At 43.3% G+C, this 22,545-nt stretch overlaps 3 protein-coding genes across 3 annotated transcripts in view; all 3 read left to right on the top strand.

The window, feature by feature from the left end:
• Positions 1-11,464, top strand: part of LOC136614755 (zinc finger protein 585A-like) — a 24,999-nt gene extending 13,535 nt beyond the window's left edge. The window contains exon 5 of the mRNA XM_066594136.1: positions 10,536-11,464. Coding sequence (XP_066450233.1) covers positions 10,536-11,464 — 929 coding nt within the window. The remainder of the gene's footprint in view (positions 1-10,535) is intronic.
• Positions 1-22,545, top strand: part of LOC136608229 (oocyte zinc finger protein XlCOF8.4-like) — a 158,423-nt gene that overhangs the window by 105,939 nt on the left and 29,939 nt on the right. The window lies entirely within an intron of this gene.
• Positions 3,779-22,545, top strand: LOC136608642 (oocyte zinc finger protein XlCOF29-like). Its single transcript, XM_066589123.1, has 3 exons — positions 3,779-3,944; positions 7,037-7,420; positions 22,525-22,545. Exons 1-2 carry the CDS (start codon positions 3,867-3,869, stop codon positions 7,271-7,273), a joined length of 315 nt encoding a protein of 104 aa, XP_066445220.1. The 5' UTR covers positions 3,779-3,866; the 3' UTR covers positions 7,274-7,420; positions 22,525-22,545.

Genomic DNA, 22,545 nt, shown 5'->3' with positions numbered 1-22,545 from the left:
TAACTCCTCACCAGCATGGATTCATGAAGGGTCGCTCATGTCAGAAAAATCTGATCAGTTTCTACGATGAAGTAAGCTCTAAGCTGGACCAGGGAGAATCTATTGATCTCGTATATCTGGACTTCTCTAAAGCCTTTGACACCGTGCCACATAATAGGCTAATATACAAAATGAGGCAGCTCGGACTGGGCGAAAACGTGTGTAAGTGGGTAAAAAATTGGCTCAATGATAGAAAGCAGAGGGGGGTAATAAATGGTTCGTACTCTGATTGGACCACAGTCGCTAGCGGGGTGCCACAGGGTTCGGTATTAGGCCCCACTCTGTTCAACATATTTATCAACGACCTGATAGAGGGGCTGCACAGCAAAATATCAATAAGATAATTAATGCAACGGAGGACAATATGCGGCTACAAACGGACCTGGACAAGCTGGGGGCTTGGGCAGAAAAATGGCAAATGAAGTTCAATGTTGAAAAATGTAAGACTATGCACTTGGGCAGGAGAAACGGATGCCACCAATATTCAATTAATGGGGTACCGCTAGGAAAAAGTGATATGGAAAAGGACCTGGGGGTATTAGTGAATAGTAGACTAAACTGGAGTAACCAATGCCAGTCAGCTGCTGCAAAGGCAAATAAAGTCTTGGGGTGCATTAAAAGAGGTATAGGGGCGAAGGATGAGAACATTATCCTTCCATTATATAAGGCACTAGTCAGGCCTCACATGGAATACTGCGTACAGTTCTGGACACCGGTGCTCAGGAAAGATGTCACAGTGCTTGAGGGGGTTCAAAGAATGGCAACTAAACTAATACATGGAATGACGGGACTGGAATACCCTGAGAGGCTATCCAAATTGGGACTATTTACTCTAGAAAAAAGACGGCTAAGGGGTGATCAAATAACCATGTATAAGTACATGAGGGGACAATACAAGGATCATTCCAATGATCTGTTTACACCCAGGACCGCGACGGTAACAAAAGGGCATCGGCTACGATTAGAGGAAAGTAGGTTTCATCACCAACATAGAAGGGGATTCTTTACTGTAAGAGCAGTTAGACTGTGGAACTCTCTGCCGGAGGAAGTGGTGATGGCAAAATCCATAGAGGAGTTTAAAAGGGGACTTGATGTCTTTCTGGAGAGGAAGGACATTATAGGATATACATCTTAGGTTAATTGTCAATCCGGGTATACAGGCAGGTAGGAACTATTAAGGGTTGATCCAGGCAACAGTCTGATTGCCATTAGGGAGTCGAGAATGATTTTTTTTCCCCAAAAGGGCTAATTGGCTTCTGCTCTTGGGGTTTTTGCCTTCCTCTGGATCAACTCAGTAGGATAGACAGGCTGGACTAGATGGACATTGTCTTCATTCAGCCTTACATACTATGTTACCTCTGCACTAGGCCTGGCTGTATGCACCTTCTCTTGCTCACGCTCTCTTTCTCAAGGGACTCACTCTGCCACAGATGCTGTCACATAGGTAAACGGTAACCGCTCTTCCTCCTCCATTCTTCACCACATGAGAGTTGAAGGTACCCCCATGTGGCTGGCACTGCGAAGACTGAGGAACCCAGAAGAATGGACTAGGACCTTTTCCCGCTCTCACACACTCCTATTTATATTCTCACTCATACCACATGACAAGACAAATTGATACATTGCAAGCATCTCCCGGTCTCTTGCAAACTCTTAACTCTTCATTTGCTGCAGCTGTGCAATACACTTAATAGAATGACAAGACACTTGCACAGCACACTAACACAAAACATGACATGTATGACATTTATGGAGGGGGCCAGGAAAAAACTACTGGGCCACTACACATTGTTACACAACAGAATCCCAACACTTCTGTAGCCTTATTTATATGGTTTTGAGCACATTGGAGGTAACTTTTTTTAGTACTTTTGGGTCAGTAGAGGTGGAGGCCCTGTAGTTCGGGCATGAAGACCTTCAGCATTTGGTATGCGCTTTAGGAGAAAGTAACACAAAATATTTTTCTGAAAGTGTTTTTTTTTTTTTAAAGCATGTAATAACTACTTATCTCCACACTGAGCTCCGCCCCTTATATACTGATCACATGATGGTGACATCACAGATCCTACAGCCACCACTTCTCCTCACTGCTGAGCTCCGCCCCTTATATACTGATCACATGATGGTGACATCATCACAGGTCCTATTGCAGTGTAGCAGGTACTGGTCCCTGCTGTTGTCTCTGTTATCAGCCAGAGGATATATACACACATATACAGCACACTGATATCCGCTACATTATATTACAGTATCAGAGCTCTGCGTGTGACTCCGGCCGGCAGGTAAGAGACGCCGAAGGGTTTCTGCCGTGTTGTTTAATTTTTCTACTTGTGTAATGAGGAGAGCCCGGCTCTCTGCATGAATTTGTATAGCACAAAGGGTTAAAGGAGTTGTACTATAACTGCAGGTTATCCACAGTATATGGCCGCATTCACACGGCTGAGAAAATCTTGCACGAATATGAACCCCATTCTTTTGAATAGTCACACGAGTGAATTTTCTTGGAACGCATCATTTTCAATGGGGCCGGAAGACCCATCACATGCGTGCAATGTGGGGTCTTCCCCTGACAACAATGGGAAACACTTGGCGATCCTCTGATGTGGCTGTGAGCGGCACTGGAGGATCGCAACCTCACCGATGTGATGGGAGGTGTTGTTAGAAAAAAACGACTTGCATCCGCCGGCACATCGCTTGGGTGCGAGCGCGATATCTGGCTAGGTTTCACGGCCCAATATTATGCTCGGCCGTGTGTAGGTGCGGTGCGCCAGAATAGGGGGGTTGTGGTAATGCTGTCACCCTAAACAATGGCGGTTGTAGTTCCTATCACTGGAGGGCGGTGTAGTACTTCTTAATTCTCATTGACTTTAGGCCGTTGACCGGTAGTCGGGGTCCTTTTTCCCTCTATTCACAACTCTTTCTCTATCTTTCTTTATACTTCTCTCTCTCTCCTGTGTGTGTATTTTTATATAAATTATTATATATACATATATAATAATTCCTTTTTTTTTAATTACAATTCTTCTTTCTGTCTCCTCCTTCCTTATTCTGCCTTTCTATATTTTCTATTATAATCTTCTCTTGTATTAAACACCTTTCCTCCTCACTGACTGTTTCCTCCTCTCACTCCGCACTGACTGTTTCCTCCTCTCACTCCGCACTGACTGTTTCCTCCTCTCACTCCGCACTGACTGTTTCCTCCTCTCACTCCGCACTGACTGTTTCCTCCTCTCACTCCGCACTGACTGTTGCCCCTTGCTTTCTACCAATCACAGGCTTCCTCTCACAATCACCCCACTGTCAGCCAATGGGGAGCTGGGTGATGGACAGCCAATGGGTGAATGAAGTGGTTGTCATGCAGATTGTGATTAACCCTTTCTTCTACAACCAACAACATCCTTTATCAGAAATGCATAAAAACAGACTTGCATGAAATATTACGTTGTGCGCACTGCGGGTCGCCTTCCGCTAACTTCACGAGTTAGTGCGACATTGGGTCATGAAACTCCGCCTGATATCTAACTCGCCAACGTGCGATGTCCCTGCGAATGTGAGACGTGTTTGTGTTAAAACCACCTTGCATCATTTCAGGTAACGACCCTCTGCCGCGGCGTTACTACTGAGTGGGGGGCCCACATGAGGGGCGTTATTACTAAGTGGATGCTCGTTAGTACTGAATGGGGGCCTCTGTAAATCTCATATGATGATGTCCCCCGTGTGATTTAGAGTCTTTATTCATAAAGCCGGCAGTTCTAGAACCTTCCAGTTGATCCATTTTTCTGATGTTCTTATCCAAATAAGTTCTTCTCCTAAATGATTCACTGAGAATGGACAAAGAGCGGAATGACGTTACCAAAAGAATATTAAACTTCACCTTGGAGATCATCTACCTGCTGACCGGAGAGGTAAGCCATTCTATATTATTGTATTATGTAACAACTAATACTAAGGGAAGAGAAAATCCTTTCTATGAAGTAATAGGAACAATCCAGTGTCCTGTATAACGGCTTCCAGACCTTCCAAGTGAGGGAGAACTAAAGGACTGAGCAGCAGAGAATGTGAAGATCGGCCACCGATATGGTCAGTTCTGTATGGTGGGAACCAATGAGCTAATAGTAATGTTGTAGGAGCAATGAGATTGGGAAGTAGGCTCCTTGTAATGAGGAGGAAAGGGCAGCCAGGAACCAACAGGATCACATGGCCGAAGTTCGGCCTGGAGATTTGGACTTTTGCCTCTCGTTTTACATTTTATACAGAATTGTAGACCATTGGCAGCAGGTGGAGCAACGCTGCAGCTAGTCTGTCCTTATATTATTTCAGTTCTATTCCTCTCTTGGCTATGTTTATCTCCGGTAGGTTTACAGACACTTGCTGTTGCTTTTTCCAACATCATCTGCTGGAAGTTTGTTCCAAACCAAACATCTACTACTCATACCATTATCAGCATTATGGTTGCCTTCAAAGAACCCGTTACAAGCCTCATTCACACTTGCATAATTACGCTCTGTTTTACCTACATATTTTTTACGCACTCCATACTGACTGCCTAGTCCCCATTCATTTGCACTGGGGAATTCAGACATGCATTTTTCATGCGTGTATTTTATGCATGTGAAAAAATTGCAGTATCTCCTTTTTGGTTTATACTATGGCCCGAAATTGCCTATAAAGGTCAATAGGATTGTGTGAATATGCACAATACATGTATATTCACTGCGTATCTACACGTGAAGGCAGGAGAAATGCAAGAAGGTTCCAAATCCGCTGGTAATATGAACAGTTTTGGTTTGTGAAAACCCTGAGTATGTCACAGACTGACACTGTAGACACCTGTGTGAATAAACCCTAAACATAATTACTCCTTACTGTGGCTGTGTGTTGCGACAGGTTTTGTTTTATGTTCACTGAGATCTATGCTAGTGCTGTTTTGGTTTTCCTCTCAACTTTCTCTGGCACTGGTGGGAGTGTTCTGCTACCTGTTGCACCTACTTAGTAATTAGGGTCGGCTTTTATTCCTGTCTTGGCTGTGGATATGTGCTGATTATTCTCAGGCTTCATCTGATGGTGGTTGAAATCAGAGCTGGATCTTAGTCTCTAGTTTTTTCCTGCTAATCTCAGGCTAAATACTGTGGTTAATGGTGGTAGTTGTATTCTTAGTTGTTTACTTCTGTCCTAGTTAGGGACAGTGAGTGGCCAAGAAACGTGGGTCGAGTGCATTCTTATCAGAATGGGTCATCCACTATATATCAGGTACAGTCTCTTTATCTGAGTAATAGAAAGTTCGCCTCCTCCATCTATTCCACTTGTTACTGGTGGAGGTTTATGTTCTTTGTTCCACTGTATTAACGTAGCCCAGGAACTGTTCGGGAGACTGGTTTTGGTTCATTCTGGTCAATAGACCTTATCTAACCAGTTAAGAGCACTGGCTTTTGAGGTCACTGAAGTCATAATTACATGTTAATGCTGCCATGTTACTGCGGTAATATGGCAGCATTAACATGTAAGAATGTAAGCCTAAGAAGACAAGTGACCTTCTGCCTAAGGCTGGAGCGGTGCCACAAATCTATCCAGTGTGTTGCTAGGACATTAGTCTCTTCACTCTTTCAGGTATAAGAGAGAGTCAGTTAGTCCTATAGTCCGTCTGTCTCTGTTAGTCAGTCAGTCCTGTAGCCTGTCTGCCTGTTAGTCAGTCCTATAGTCTGTCCGTCTCTCAGTCAATCTTAGTTGTTTACTTCTGTCCTAGTTAGGGACAGTGAGAGGCCAAGAAACGTGGGTCAAGTGCATTCTTATCAGAATGGGTCATCCACTATATATCAGGTACAGTCTCTTTATCTGAGTAATGGAAAGTTCGCCTCCTCCATCTATTCCACTTGTTACTGGTGGAGGTTTATGTTCTTTGTTCCACTGTATTAACATAGCCCAGGAACTGTTCGGGAGACTGGTTTTGGTTCATTCTGGTCAAATGTGACATAATCAGCAAATACTTTTTCTCTGTGGGAAGTTGTTTTTGTTTTTTTCTATGGATCCCATATAGACATTATCTAACCAGTTAAGAGCACTGGCTTTTGAGGTCACTGAAGTCATAATTACATGTTAATGCTGCCATGTTACTGCGGTAACATGGCAGCATTAACATGTAAGAATGTAAGCCTAAGAAGACAAGTGACCTTCTGCCCAAGGCTGGAGCAGTGCCACAAATCTATCCAGAGTGTTGCTAGGACATTAGTCTCTTCACTCTTTCAGGTATAAGAGAGAGTCAGTTAGTCCTATAGTCCGTCTGTCTCTGTTAGTCAGTCAGTCCTGTAGTCTGTCCGTCTCTCAGTCAATCTAATAGTCCATCTGTTTCTTAGTCAGTCAGTACTTTATTCCGTCTGTCCCTCAGTCATTCCTTCTAGTCAGTTTGTCCCTTAGTTAGTCCTTTAGTCGTGCTTGCCAATGTGTGATCCTTTATGGTCCCCTGTCCATGGCCATCCCACATGCGCAGAACAACATTTTTGCCCCGCCCCCTTTAACTATGGCCGGTATTTTTTCATGACAAAGGTGGCAACCCTAGTTGTAAGGCGTGGCTGTACATGCTGATGGGGGGCCTTAAGTAGTATCTTTCTGTTCAGAGTGTGGTTGTGACAAGGAGGAAACGTAATGGTTGCACATCTCAAGCTAAGTACTGTAGTTACTGGTGGTAGTTGTATTCTCACTTGGTTGTTTACCTCTGTCCTAGTCAAAGCTGGAGTTCCACCCGATGAGTGATGGATGGGGTGTGTGATTACTAGAGACTATATAGAGCTGAGCCAGTACTGAGTGCCATTGCCATATGCTGCTTCCATCAGTTGGCCAGCTCGAAGTCGGATTACACCTTGTCAGTTCTTTGCCTAAGACCTGTCACCATTTTTGTGATGTGATCGCATTAGACCTCTATGCAGCGGGATCACAATCTCTCACTTTCTACTCAGGGAGGGATACTGGGTTCAGCTCCCTACATGTCTCTTTCTATACACAGGATTACATAATAGTGAAGACAACGGGTGACGATGCAATTCCCAACCGCCATCTCCATGAGTCAGGAGGATGGAGCAGGAGCCAGAGCCCCATCACAGAGGCTCATCCTCACTTACCGATACATGAGCAGAAGATCCTAGAACTCACCAACAAGATCACTGAGCTGCTGACTGGAGAGGTGACACTGCTGGGAATGCTGGGTAATTATACAGTAACAGCACTAGAGGAGTCTGGGTAATGATGGTATCATTGTGTTGTCAGGTTCCTATAAGGTGTCAGGATGTCGCTGTCTATTTCTCCATGGAGGAGTGGGAGTATTTAGAAGGACACAAGGATCTGTACAAGGACGTCATGATGGAGAACCACCAGCCTCCGATATCACAAGGTAAGAAGAGATTTATATATGTAGTGGAGAAAACAAAAAATAAATATATTTGTGAGAATTTTTCAGACTATTGGGCTAGTTTCACACGAGCTGTCGTGTCTTTTTGCCCATGATTTTTGAGTGTTAGTGATGCTATTTTCTTTTTTTGCATCGCTGCCGCCCTATAATGCACGTTTCGTGTGTTGCGGTGCTATAAAAAGAAGGCTTCATAGGGAAATATGAGAGAGAAAAAAAATTGCACAGCGCAAAAAGACAGAGCATGCTGCAATTTTTTTTTTTATTGTTCTTTCATCATCGCAGGAGTGAAAACATCGCTAATGGAAAGGAAAGCATTGTATATCATTGGTTTCATTAATCAGCTTTTTTAACTGACTCTCACATCAGATGAGAAATCGTACAATTTTCTCACCCGTGTGAAGCCACCCATAGGCCTCTTTCACATGGGCAACAGCAACATCGCTGCATTTTCTCGCGGCCATATTGCAATTTTTGTGTTGCTACAAAGTTGCACGACTTTATAGCTCCCTTTTGCCAGGATTTTTGGAGTGCTGGAAATATAAGCCCTATTCCAAAAATAAGCCCTGGCTGCATTAAAAAGACAGAATGCATCACCTAACAGACGTCTCCGCCGCATGTCTCCTCTCAGGTCCCCACCACTATTTTGAAGTCTTCAGACAGCGCATTCTGGATCGGAGGTTCAAAAACCCTGCCTCCAGGAAGTGCTGGCTCTGATTGGTTCTTGAGCGCCGCAGCTCAGCCAATCCCTGCAGCACTTGATGAACCAATTACAGCCATTCAATGCAGCCGCATGAAAGTAATTATCGCTTCTGTGTGAAAGGACCGAAGCCATAATCTTTGGGATGACTTTGGAGCACTTCAGTGGACAACATTCGTACAGTGTAAAAGGACCCCAGAGGCTCCATACGCATTAGACTTTAGTTGTCCGGCTGCCAAATCTGCCTTTGTCAGCAGGTTTTGGACAAGTCTCTAATGTGTCCGGGGCGGCTCGAGCTTCTTTGGCATATGATCATGGAGAAAAGAAGAATCGGGGATGTTAAGTTTCATAGCCGGATCCTCCTGTTCCTGGGAGATAAGGCGTCATCAGAGTTATCTGGCTGCAGCTTACCTCTAAACACATGAACGTTTGGCCCAGATGAACTTTCATCCATGTGGGGTATCCATGGGAAACGGCTGTGGGATGAGCAATTGTTCTTGGAACAGTTTTTGAATGTGTATGGGCACCTTAATGGTCCGAGTTTATGGTGAATATGGAAGGTAATGATTATTGTCCAGTGATAGACAAAAAAGAAAACGCATTTTGCCTTAGGTTTTTTGTTTTTTCTGAATAGCATTTTGCCATGAGGCATGCAAGGTGTGTTCAATTTCTTGTATGGATTGTTACAGATGTGTCAATAGCAAACATATATATTTGCTTTTTTAAACGTACAAAAGGAAAAGTGTGCAAAAGAGGCTTTTCTTTTACTTTTTTGAATATTTTTAAGTTCTGTCTTTTTTTTTTTTTTCAAACTTCCATCATATGATTGCCCAGATAATGCACTGCAATACTTCTATGCTGCAGTGTATTATCACTTGTCCTAGCACTCACAGATGCTGATGTCTGCCATTCATTGGCCCTCTGCGATCAATATCACGGGATGTAGGAATGCTTCAGCTCTCATCCACTCCATATCAGTTACCCCTCTAGGCACAGTCCTACACCGATAGCTGTCCATGCCTCCTATGGAGTGTAGTAGTTAACCCTTTGACAGTTTAAGTAAATAAATCAAAATGGTAAAAAATAAAGTGCTTCTTCTGCCTCCGTTTGTCATCTCTGCACCATCCTGGGCACTTACCAGCAGCCCGTTACAGATGTGCAGACTTTTGTTTTTTGCACTTGAAGTGTATGGAGCCTTGAGGCTGCTGTAATCACCAACCCAGAAGTGAGGACTCCAACCCCATGCAGAGTTGGGTTTTCTCCGTAAATTAAACATAATCTGCACATCATTAAGAGTCATATTTAGAATTCTTTTTACTTTTGAGGGACATTGATTTTTACTATAAAACCTGCATGAATCGATGCCCCATAAGGCGAAGTACATACAAAGACCGAAATCACATGAATAGTTTTTGTCTCTGTTTAGAAAATATAAAGAAGCGCTTTTATTTCCAAGTCTTGTCGGATCCAATTCTGCGTTTTGTCTCAAAAAATGCAGCTCAAATGACATGAAAAGCCAAAAGTGTGTTTCCAGGCTAATACACAGTCTATACATTTTTGTACTTTTGCGATCTGAAAAAAAAAAATCACAAAGCTTTTTTTTTTTCTTACTCCTAACAGATAATCCACCTGAGAACTTGGAAGGCAAATTTATGTTATCATGTAATTATAAAGTAGAAGATGAAGATATCGTGCAGCTCTCTTCACCAGAAAACCTCATCACCCTTCATGTACATCCACAGCTTGTCAGTACAGATCTGTCATATAATCCCCCTAAACGTGAGGAGCCTTCTACTGACCAATCACAGCTTGTCAGTACAGATCTGTCATATAATCCCCCTAACCATGAGGAACCTTCTCCTGACCAATCACAGCTTGTCAGTACAGATCTGTCATATAATCCCACTAATCATGAGCAACCTGCTCCTGACCAATCACAGCTTGTCAGTACAGATCTATCATATAATCCCCCTAAACGTGAGGAGCCTTCTACTGACCAATCACAGCTTGTCCTTACAGATCTGTCGTATAATCCCCCTAATCATGAGGAACCTTCTCCTGACCAACCACAGCTTGTCAGTACAGATCTATCATGTAATCCCCCTAATCATGAGGAACCTTCTCCTGACCAATCACAGATGGTTACCTCACCTACAACTCACAAAGTGCGTAAAAAGTTTGAGTGTGGTGAATGTGGAAAACCGTTTTTAAAAAGATCAGCTCTTTTTATACACACAAGAGTGCACACAGGGGAGAGGCCGTACTCCTGTTCACACTGTGGGAAATGTTATGCATATAGATCACACTTGAATGCACATGAGAGGATTCACACAGGAGAGAAACTGCATTCATGTTCAGAATGCGGGAAACTTTTTACCCAGCAATCGGAACTTGTTATACATGAGAGAATTCACACAGGAGAAAGGCCGTTTTCATGTTCAAAATGTGGGAAATCTTTTATCAAAAAAGCAGATGTTGTTAGGCATCAGAAAATTCACACAGGAGAGAAGCCGTTTACATGTTCAGAATGTGGAAAATGGTTTGCACATAGATCACACTTAATTGCACATGAGAGACTTCACACAGGAGAGAAGCCGTTTTCATGTTCAGAATGTGGCAAATGTTTTGCACATAGATCATACTTTATTAAACATGAGAAAATTCACACAGGAGAGAAGCTGCATTCATGTGTAGAATGTGGGAAACATTTTACCCGGAAATCAGATCTTGTTACACATCAGAGAACTCACACAGGAGAGAAGCCGTACTCTTGCTCACACTGTGGGAAATGTTTTGCACGTAGATCACACTTTATTACACATGAGAGAATTCACACAGGAGAGAAGCTGCATTCATGTTTAGAATGTGGGAAATGTCTTACCCGGAAATCAGATCTTGCCACACATCATAGAAGTCACACAGGGGAGAAGCCATTTTCATGTTCAGAATGCGAGAAATCTTTTATCCAAAAATCAGATCTTGTTAGACATCAGAGAATTCACACAGGAGAAAAGTTGTTTTCATGTTTAGAATGTGGGAAGTATTTTACCATTAAATCTGATTTTGTTGTACATCAGAGAAGTCACACAGGTGAGAAGCCATTCTCATGCTCAGAATGTGAGAAATCTTTTATCCAAAAATCAGATCTTGTTAGACATCAGAGAATTCACACAGGGGCGAAGCCCTATTCATGTTCAGAATGTGGGAAATGTTTTGCAGTGAAATCAACTCTTACTGCACATCAGAGAACTCACACAGTAGAGAGGCCTTCTGTTAATAATGTGGGAAATGTTTTACTACTCATACCAGTTGTAGATATTATCAAATAATTCACATGTTTTGATTTCTATACATGGAAAACCTTTTTACAAGGAAACCAGATTCCTATTTCGAATGTGAAAAATGCTGAAAACAGATTTTTAACACATCGGGTTTTGCCTTTAGATCAACGTTGCAGGATGATGCTGAACTGGGTGTTAAAATTATTTAACCACCATTACAAGATACAGAAAGTGGCCGTATACTTACCAATGTACTAATACCAGAGGGCAGGTAGAAGCACCGCAACTCCCAGCATGCAGACAGTCAGATGGAGGAGCATTACACAGGGTCAGGTACTGATGAACAGCCATTCACACCTTGTAAGCCTATATGGTGCACTACAAGTACTAGGTGGTCTGACACCCTTTGTATGTGTGCAAGTATAGTACTGATCAGCTGCCACTGCTCTCCCACCCTGCATGTTGAGGGATGTGCTCACACGAGGGGGTCGGATACTGCAGTGGAAGACCTGTAAATGATCATGGAAACTATTTGCGTATGGTCGCATAGGCGTGTTGTTTTCAACAAGGATGTATGCGGATGGTCTGTGTGGAAGACTAAGCACAAAAATGCCACTTTTAGGGCTTGTTCTCATGAACAAGAAACTCGCTTGAGTTCTAATGATGCATATATAAGGCGCACGAATATGAAATCCATTCTTTTAAGTGGATTTATTCACATGAGCACTTTTTTCCTTCCTTGCAGTGTGTTCTATTTTGGGGCGTTCCCGCAGGAGGGGTCGCCCATTGTTTCCTGTTGAACCTTGGAAACTCATATGCCATGTGATGTGCATGTGACGGTGATGCGATTACTCTCATTAAAGTATATTGGAAACACTTGCCATACTTTTACGCTCATTTGAATGTTCCAAAAAAATCCAAGAAAATCGTGAAAAAATTGCATACGTGCTTATGGGGCGCTTGAGCTCAGTGATGCTTTTTCCTGACAAACTCCCATTGTCAGGGTCATGTGATCTCATTCTGACTACAAGAGATTTATTTAGCTTTATTTTCGCTCAAGAACTCAGTTTTTCAAATTCAGCTGTAATATCTAATGGTTCCATTTTGGGGTACAATATGAGTTTTGTGATCATTTTTTTATTTAAAAAAATTCCTTTGAGAGGGGTGACCAAAAAAAGCCCCCGGTAATTATAAATCGTTCAGAGGGGTCAATATACGAATTTACTTGTATTATCTTTATGACAAACTGCGATGGTGAGGAGTGAAAATTGCACTTTTTTCACAAATATTCCATTTCAGTGCCCGATACTATCTGAATAACCTGCGCCACTGGAGTCATCCAGCTCTCATTCTGCTGCACAGATCCATTTGTTCCGGCAGTTCCCCACATGTGGGGGAATCCCAACGGGTTTTACTTTTGTTTCTTTTTGTGGGAATGCTGCGGGGGCCGTGGTGTTTCTGCTGTGTGTGAACACGCTCTTACTGTAAACCTCGTAGCCACTTATTTTGTAGATAATCTAATGTTTAGTAACAAAAGATTGTAAATAGAGATGAGCGAGCATACACACTAAGGCAAGCTACTTGGGCAAGTAGTGCCTTATGCGAGTACCTGCCCACTCATCTCAAAAGATCTGGGTGCCGGCAGGGGAGGAACGAGGGAGAGATCTCTCTCTCACTCTCTCCCCCTGCTCCCCCCTGCTCACTCCCGCAACTCACCGCTCTCCCCCACCGGTACCCGAATCTTTTGAGACGAGCGGGCAGGTACTCGCATAAGGCACTACTCGCTCCAGTAGTTTGCCGTAGCGAGTACGCTCGCTCATCTCTAATTGTAAACTTTCTTATTTGTTTCCTTATAAAAATTCAATAAACCTATAATTAAGAAAAACAAAACAAACGCGGATTTTTAAGTGAATTAAGAGCGTTTTCAGAACGGAAAAGCTACAGAAACCATAATCTCTTACGATGCGGTTTTTATGTTGCCCATCGATCTCTATGGTGAAAGCCCGCTGCACATATCTGGTGTTCCTGCAATATAAATAGATGAGCCTCCATGCTGTCCGTATCAAAACGCAGCATTAGTCAAATGTCGTGCAGGACAAAAGCCATGATGTGTGAAGATTTGTAGACGTTCCTTCCGTTGCCGTGTACTGTAGACACTGCAGGATTCTCAGTGTTACTCCCTGTGTGAAGGCGGCTTTATATCTTGGTGTAGAGACCTTGGGGTGAGCGCCTCAATCCTGCCTTTGCTATAGAGCAGCACACTGCCCCCTGCTTGAGAAAGACCTCCTCAAGGTCGAAACGTCGCAGCTAGCTTATGGAGGAATCAAGTTCCTCCTTTTAAAAGCCAAGTCCTGGAGGGCTGATTTCACCACAAACCAATGGAGGGGTAATTATACTGATACGGGTCAATAAGTCCTGACCTGTCCTGAAATCCTGCACCACGCTTATATATATTCTCCCACCTTGGGGCATTGTATTTGGGTTGTGCTGTTGCCCACTTCATTTATACTTTGATATACTGCTGGGAAATTATACAGTAACAGCACTAGAGAAGTCTGGGTAATGACGGTATCATTGTGTTGTCAGGTTCCTATAAGGTGTCAGGATGTCGCTGTCTATTTCTCCATGGAGGAGTGGGAGTATTTAGAAGGACACAAGGATCTGTACAAGGACATCATGATGGAGAACCACCAGGAGACATATAAGACATACATATATAGCATAGAAAAAAAAGTATATGTACTATATATACGCCCCATATATTTCATACTACAAAATACCCTTTTATCAGAAAAAATGTGTTGAAAGGTTTTTATGTCTAAGGCCCCCATATACATTAGACTTTAGTTGTACGAAGCCCTCTAATAACAGCCATGTGACCAGACAACTCTAGTTTGTCCAGGGCAGCTCAGCTTTCCTTTGACAGTTGATGTTTACGAAAGAAGAATCAGGGGAATCTTTATCAGTTTGGGACAGATGGCTCTTTTAAAGGAGTTGTGTTTTTTCAAATTAAACATTTTTCTCAGCTCAGCATGTTAAAATTAAAAAAAATAAAGCAACCTCACCCATCTTTGCACCTCCTCCCCTCCTAGGCACTGCTCTGTCCCGCTTCTCTGCCGCTGGGAGTCTGTGAGAACACTGAAGCCAATCAGAGGCTGCAGCATCACCTTCTGAACTCCTGGCATCAGCATTCACATCCTTGGTGTCATGATGCCAGGAGTTCCCTGCAGCCTCTGATTACCTGCAACCATCATCTACTGATGAGAGACGGCGCTCCACCCACTGGAATACAATATTTCAAACACAATGAAACGGAAATCTGGGGACTTACCCGGTGAAGGTGGATGGGCCTCTGCTGAGGGACCCACCACCTAACACCTCCACGTCCTGGTAGGCCATGTATATAAGGTACACTCTCCTTTCTCCCGTCAGGAAATAAGGAAATGATGCAACAGAGCAAGCAGGGATCTGTCACATCCCTAGACAGGGATGCGACTGGATAAAACGGAATACAAAAAGAAAAAAAGATCCAGCGCTCCAAAGCAAAAGAAGCCTAAGGAGCCTTCTAGTTTACTAGTTAACAAGGCTTCTTTTGCTTTGGAGCGCTGGATCTTTTTTTCTTTTTGTATTCCGTTGCAACCATCATCTGACTTCTGGTGGCAGAGAATGGGGACTGAGCAGCAGGAGTCGGTTATTGGTGACTCTGGGAATCTGAAGATCGGTGAATATGTTTTCGTGTTTATTTTAACTTATGCCAAGCTGGTAACATTTTTTTTATTTTAAACCACACAACTCCTTTAAGCTGGTCATACACATTAGATAAAACTAGGTTGATGATTGTCTGGTTTTGCAGAAACAGCCATTCTAGTGTATACTTACTGTTACAGTTGTTCAAAGCGGTCATATATGCTCACTGTGTGGCGGATGAAAGATCTTTTGTCTATCAGACAAGACATTCAAGCCCAGATGATTTCTCTCCAGATGGTGACAGTCTGTCATTAGTCACATCTGTACGCTCAGAGATAGAAGTCCAGAAACCACATTTGCACATTAAGCTTTTTCACAATTTCAGGTTCAGGTAACTCTTCTGCACCCTAGGATGTTACTTCTGTTTCAGCTGTTTCTTTTGTTCTATTAATTCCTTTCTTCACCATATTTCTTTATGTATTCTCTTTTCTTCTCCTGCTACTGGTGCACTGACGGTTTCTTTGCTTCCATGATTACTGCATAAACTGGTTCTTTCTGTATAAACTATCTCTCATTCTTTCTCTCTGTCTTTTCCAAGCAGAACTTTCTTTCTCTTACTTATTACACTTCCATTTCCGACCACATTTTCTCTGGCGTTAGCTCTGGTCTTTTCTTCTGCTCTGTTCTCTTGTTTGTGCTCAACTCTAGAACTCTTCTCCCACCACTTCCTCTGTTCACTAACTTATGTTCTCACTAAATTCTCTCAACCAATCAGTGAGAAGCGGTTATCCTCTGTACACGGATTCTGGCTTTGCTTTTAATTCCCAGTCATAGTTACAAGGCTTGTATAAAGAGTCTGACTTTGGCTTGAAGAAATGCTGCCTTCCAATAGGTGGCACTGTGGAGGGATTATTCCATCTCCCTTGTTTGCATATTACCCAGAGGAGCATGAATGGCTTTTTGAGTCTCCTCACTCATAGGTGCTCTCCATAGGAGAAAAGAAAGTGTTTCTGACTCCTTACTACTTCAGTCACTGAACAGCTAACTATTGTTACCTAACTAGCCACCAGGGTACAGTGGGAGTTATCAGGCAGAATAGGCATGGTGAATGAACCTGTTAACGTTCTTTAAGCAGTACACACATATTTCAGCAAAACTACATTAACTCCTAAAGTGGGACACTACACACACAGCAGGTTTCTAGTGCCAGAGGAAGCAAAGCAGCCCCCGAGCATCACCGAGCCACCACCAGGGTTCAATGTAGGCAGGGGTTCTTTTTAGCGTCTGCTTCATTTTTTTCTCCTCCAGACATACCGCTAATCCAGAGGCCCACTTTTTTTGTTTCACTTGCAACGTCTTGTAGGGTCACCCCAGACACAAGGCACACATTGAGGAGCTGGGAGGGAAGAGTGGTCACTTGTCATGGTGGCACTTACCAGGCTCTCTCCCAGGGAGACCATGTAGCCTTAGCCTAGCATAAAGATGCCCAATAAACTGGAGAACCGGGATAGCAAATGTCACGGGTGATGCCAACCCTCAGTGGTAAATAACAGAGCCACAGACCAAAGTAACGTACCTCAGGTCCCTGGGAGCGGTCAGGGCCTGGCAAAACTTTACAAACCATGAGTTCCAGCTGATGCTACAGTTTACACAGAATTGGCAGTGCAGGTAAAGAAGTAGACTTAAGAGTACCTCCACTAAGTGGTCCCAGACTTCAGGACAGCCGGGTGTGAAAAACAAATGGATGTACCTCCACCCAGTGATCCCAGACTTCAGGACGACCAGATGCAAAAACATATGGGCGTACCTCTACGCGGTGATCCCAGTCTTCAGGACAGCCGTGTAGGAAAAATAATCAAGGTGTCAAACCGCTACGAAGTAATTATCATGGGGGACTTTAATTATCCAGATATAACATGGGAGAACGAAACCTGCAAATCTCACAGAGGTGATAAGTTCTTGAGAGTAATTAAAGATAATTACCTGAACCAACTTGTGCAGGAACCAACAAGAGGGAGAGCCATTCTGGACCTAGTACTAACAAACCGGAACGTATAAAGGGGGTGCAGGTTGAGGGCCACTTGGGGAACAGTGACCACAATATAATCAATTTCCAGCTGTCATTCAATAGGAAGCCTTATCAGGGAGCGACAAAGAAACTAAACTTTAGTAAAGCCAAATTTGATCAGCTTAGAACTACTATCGGTAACATTAATTGGGACAACATCCTCAAAAATAACGTACAGAGGACAAATGGGAAAAGTTTAAAAGGATCCTAATTACCTCATGTGAGCAGTTCATTCCCTTTAAAAATAAAAGAAAGTCAACTAAACGGAAACCAATGTGGCTCGACAAGATGGTAAGAGGGGTAATAAACGAAAAAAAGAAAGCGTTCAAACTACTAAAGCAACAAGGCACGAAGAAGCGCTAAAATCATACAGGGAAAAAACTAAATATGCAAAGATAAGATCAAAACTGCCAAGGAGGAAGCAGAAAGACTGATCGCCAAAGAGAGCAAAAACAACCCGAAGCTATTTTTCAACTATATTAACAGCAAAAGGATTTGCAGGGAGCGCACTGGCCCTTTAAAAAATAATGCAGGAGAGATCATTGAAGATGACGGAGGGAAGGCAAATCTACTAAACAGTTTCTTCTCAAGTGTATTCACAAACGAAAAGGAAATGCCACATGAGATGCAGGGGAATAAAATGAACCCATCACAAAATATTTCATACCTAACGCAGGAGGAGGTGCGGAAGCGTCTAAAGAAAACTGAAATTGATAAATCACCGGGCCCAGATGGATTACACCCAAGGATAATAAGGGAACTAAGTGATGAGATAGCTAGGCCGCTATATCTAATATTTCTAGACACTATCAAGACCGGTGTAGTACCATTGGATTGGCACATTGCCAACGTGGTTCCAATTTACAAAAAAGGGAGCAAAAGTGAGCCTGGTAACTACAGGCCAGTAAGTCTCACTTCAGTAACGGGAAAAATTTTCGAGGGGATTCTGAGAGACGCCATCGACGAGTACCTCATGGAGAACAAGGGAATAACTCCTCACCAGCATGGATTCATGAAGGGTCGCTCATGTCAGACAAATCTGATCAGTTTCTACGATGAAGTAAGCTCTAAGCTGGACCTGGGAGAATCTATTGATCTCATATATCTGGACTTCTCTAAAGCCTTTGACACCGTGCCACATAATAGGCTAATATACAAAATGAGGCAGCTCGGACTGGGCGAAAACGTGTGTAAGTGGGTAAAAAATTGGCTCAATGATAGAAAGCAAAGAGTGGTAATAAATGGTTCGTACTCTGATTGGACCACAGTCGCTAGCGGGGTGCCACAGGGTTCGGTATTAGGCCCCACAATGTTCAACATATTTATCAACGACCTGATAGAGGGGCTGCACAGCAAAATATCAATATTTGCAGATGACACAAAATTATACAAGATAATTAATGCAACGGAGGACAATGTGCGGCTACAAACGGACCTGGATAAGCTGGGGGCTTGGGCAGGAAAATGGCAAATGAAGTTCAATGTTGAAAAATGTAAGACTATGCACTTGGGCAGGAGAAACGGATGCCACCAATATTCAATTAATGGAGTACTGCTAGGAAAAAGTGATATGGAAAAGGACCTGGGGGTATTAGTGAATAGTAGACTAAACTGGAGTAACCAATGCCAGTCAGCTGCTGCAAAGGCAAATAAAGTCTTGGGGTGCATTAAAAGAGGTATAGGGGCGAAGGATGAGAACATTATCCTTCCATTATATAAGGCACTAGTCAGGCCTCACATGGAATACTGCGTACAGTTCTGGTCACCGGTGCTCAGGAGGGATGTCACAGTGCTTGAGGGGATTCAAAGAAGGGCAACTAAACTAATACATGGAATGAAGGGACTGGAATACCCAGAGAGGCTATCCAAATTGGGACTATTTACTCTAGAAAAAAGACGGCTAAGGGGTGATCAAATAACCATGTATAAGTACATGAGGGGACAACACATGGATCTCTCCCGCGATCTGTTTATACCCAGGACCACGACGGTAACAAGAGGACATCCGCTACGATTAGAGGAAAGTAGGTTTCATCACCAACATAGAAGGGGATTCTTTACTGTAAGAGCAGTTAGACTGTGGAACTCTCTACCGGAGGAAGTGGTGATGGCAAAATCCATAGAGGAGTTTAAAAGGGGACTTGATGTCTTTCTGGAGAGGAAGGACATTATAGGATATACATCTTAGGTTAATTGTCAATCCGGGTATACAGGCAGGTAGGAACTATTAGGGGTTGATCCAGGGAACAGTCTGATTGCCATTAGGGAGTCGAGAATGAATTTTTTTCCCCAAAAGGGCTAATTGGCTTCTGCTCTTGGGGTTTTTGCCTTCCTCTGGATCAACACAGGAGGATAGACAGGCTGGACTAGATGGACATTGTCTTCATTCAGCCTTACATACTATGTTACCTCTGCACTAGGCCTGGCTGTATGCACCTTCTCTTGCTCACGCTCTCTTTCTCAAGGGACTCACTCTGCCACAGATGCTGTCACACAGGTAAACGGTAACCGCTCTTCCTCCTCCATTCTTCACCACATGAGAGTTGAAGGTACCCCCATGTGGCTGGCACTGCGAAGACTGATGAACCCAGAAGAATGGACTAGGACCTTTTCCCGCTCTCACACACTCCTATTTATATTCTCACTCATACCACATGACAAGACAAATTGATACATTGCAAGCATCTCCCGGTCTCTTGCAAACTCTTAACTCTTCATTTGCTGCAGCTGTGCAATACACTTAATAGAATGACAAGACACTTGCACAGCACACTAACACAAAACATGACATGTATGACATTTATGGAGGGGGCCAGGAAAAAATTACTGGGCTACTACACATTGTTACACAACAGAATCCCAACACTTCTGTAGCCTTATTTATATGGTTTTGAGCACATTGCAGGTAACGTTTTTTAGTACTTTTGGGTCAGTAGAGGTGGAGGCCTTGGAGTTCGGGCATGAAGACCTTCAGCATTTGGTATGCGCTTTAGGAGAAATTAACACAAAATATTTTTCTGTCCAATTTTTGGACCAAAAGATCAGATGGAAATAAAACACGTTTATTTGAATATGTATTCACAATAGTCTGAGTAAAAAAAGGTTTTAAAAAATCACAGCATGTCCTGTTTTGGTGTGATTTTCATATGAAAATAGCCCATTCAAGACTATGTGTCCATTTAAAAAATGGATTGCACATGCATAATGTGAGTTCGACCCATTTTCAACGCATATAACCATAGCGACCAGGAATTTGAAAAAAAAAATCAGAAAGTGTTTTTTTATAAGCATGTAAGAATTGGACTACTTATCATCTCCACACTGAGCTCCGCCCCTTATATACTGATCATATGATGGTGACATCATCACAGATCCTACAGCCACTTCTCCTCACTGCTGAGCTCCGTCCCTTATATCCTGATCACATGATGGTGACATCATCACAGGTCCTATTGCAGTGTAGGAGGCTCTGGTCCCTGTTGTTGTCTCTGTTATCAGCCAGAGGATATATATACACATATACAGCACACTGATATCAGCTACATTATATTACAGTATCAGAGCTCTGTGTGTGACTCCAGCCAGCAGGTAAGAGACGCCGGAGGGTTTCTGCAGTGTTGTTGAATTTTTGTACTTGTGTAACGAGGAGAGCCCGGCTCTCTGCATGGATTTGTATAGCACAAAGGGTTAAAGGGGTTGTACTATAACTGCAGGTTATCCACAGTATACGGACACTTTCACACGGCTGAGAAAATCTTGCGCGAATATGAACCCCATTCTTTTGAATAGTCACACGAGCGAATTCTCTTGGAACGCATTATTTTCAATGGGGGCCGGAAGACCCATCGCATGCGTACAATGCGAGGTCTCCCCCTGACAACAATGGGAAACACTTGGCGATCCTCTGATGTGGCTGTGAGCGGCACTGGAGGATCGCAGCCTCACCGATGTGATGGGAAGTGTTTTTTAGAAAAAAAGCCTTGCATCTGCCAGCACATCGCTTGGGTGCGAGCGCGATATCTGGCTAGGTTTCACGGCCCAATATTATGCTCGGTCGTGTGTAGGTGCGGTGCGCCAGAATGGGGGGGTTGTGGTAATGCTGTCACCCTAAACAATGGCGCCGGCGGCCAACAAAATGTTTGGCATAAGGCTTTAGAATTGGCTCCAGTAGGGAATGGTGGTAACTGCTGTCATGCCGCTAGTTCATAGCCGGGCCTGAGTCCACTACGAACAGTGTAATGGGATTTGGTGATATTGGGGGTTGTAGTTCCTATCACTAGAGGGCAGTGTAGTACTTCTTAATTCTCATTGACTTTTGGCCGTTGACCGGTAGTCGGGGTCCTTTTCTCCTCTATTCACAACTCTTTCTCTCTTTCTTTATACTTTTCTCTCTCTCTCTCCTTATGTGTGTATGTATATATATATATATTAATATAATATAAAAATTCCTTTTTTTTTTTTAATTACAATTCTTCTTTCTGTCTCCTCCTTCCTTATTCTGCCTATCTATATTTTCTATTATAATCTTCTCTTGTATTAAACACCTTTCCTCCTCACTGACTGTTTCCTCCTCTCACTCCACACTGACGGTCGCCCCTTGCTTTCTACCAATCACAGGCTTCCTCTCACAATCACCCCACTGTCAGCCAATGGGGAGCTGTGTGATGGACAGCCAATGGGGGGAACGGAGTGGTTGTCATGCAGATTGTTCACGTTTTTTACTTCTGCTACATAGCCGTGTTGTGGCGCTGCCAGCAGGCACCTGACCCAGCTGATCCACTATTGATGACCTATCCTGGGGTCTTGAATAGTATTTACCCAGAAAACCCCTCTAGTGTACCTCCACTGCTAACATGGTCTTTGCTTTGTAGAAAATGTTTGGTGGCAAGCAGTGCATGCTGCATAGACTCCTTCCCTCCTACCACCTTCGTGGCTATGACTGGCCGTTTGCTGACCCCAGCCTACTTGAATTTACCCCACTTCCTGCTGATTTGGGCCTTGGTATAACATGAGGCCAATTTGGAATTGGAAGTATGACCGCCTCATAATCTGCCTGGAAGTGGTGGCCGCCTCACCAAACAGGAGACCTCCACTCTTCACATTGTTATGGGTCTCAGAGGTGGCACATTTATAGAAGCACTGTGGATATGTCATATATGCTTGTGTTGGGGATACCCCTTTTATCCATGTGGTGAAGGCTTTCAGACCCTGTTGCTCTTAATACTCATTAAAAGAGGTTCTGTAAATCTCATATGATGATGTCCCCCGTGTGATTTAGAGTCTTTATTCATAAAGCCGGCAGTTCTAGAACCTTCCAGTTGATCCATTTTTCTGATGTTCTTATCCAAATAAGTTCTTCTCCTACATGATTCAC

Source organism: Eleutherodactylus coqui, chromosome 1 (genome assembly GCF_035609145.1).
Source record: "Eleutherodactylus coqui strain aEleCoq1 chromosome 1, aEleCoq1.hap1, whole genome shotgun sequence".
Taxonomy (NCBI): Eukaryota; Metazoa; Chordata; class Amphibia; order Anura; family Eleutherodactylidae; genus Eleutherodactylus; species Eleutherodactylus coqui.
The sequence above is the reverse complement of the archived record's forward strand: the minus strand, read 5'-3'. Positions and strand labels throughout refer to the sequence as shown.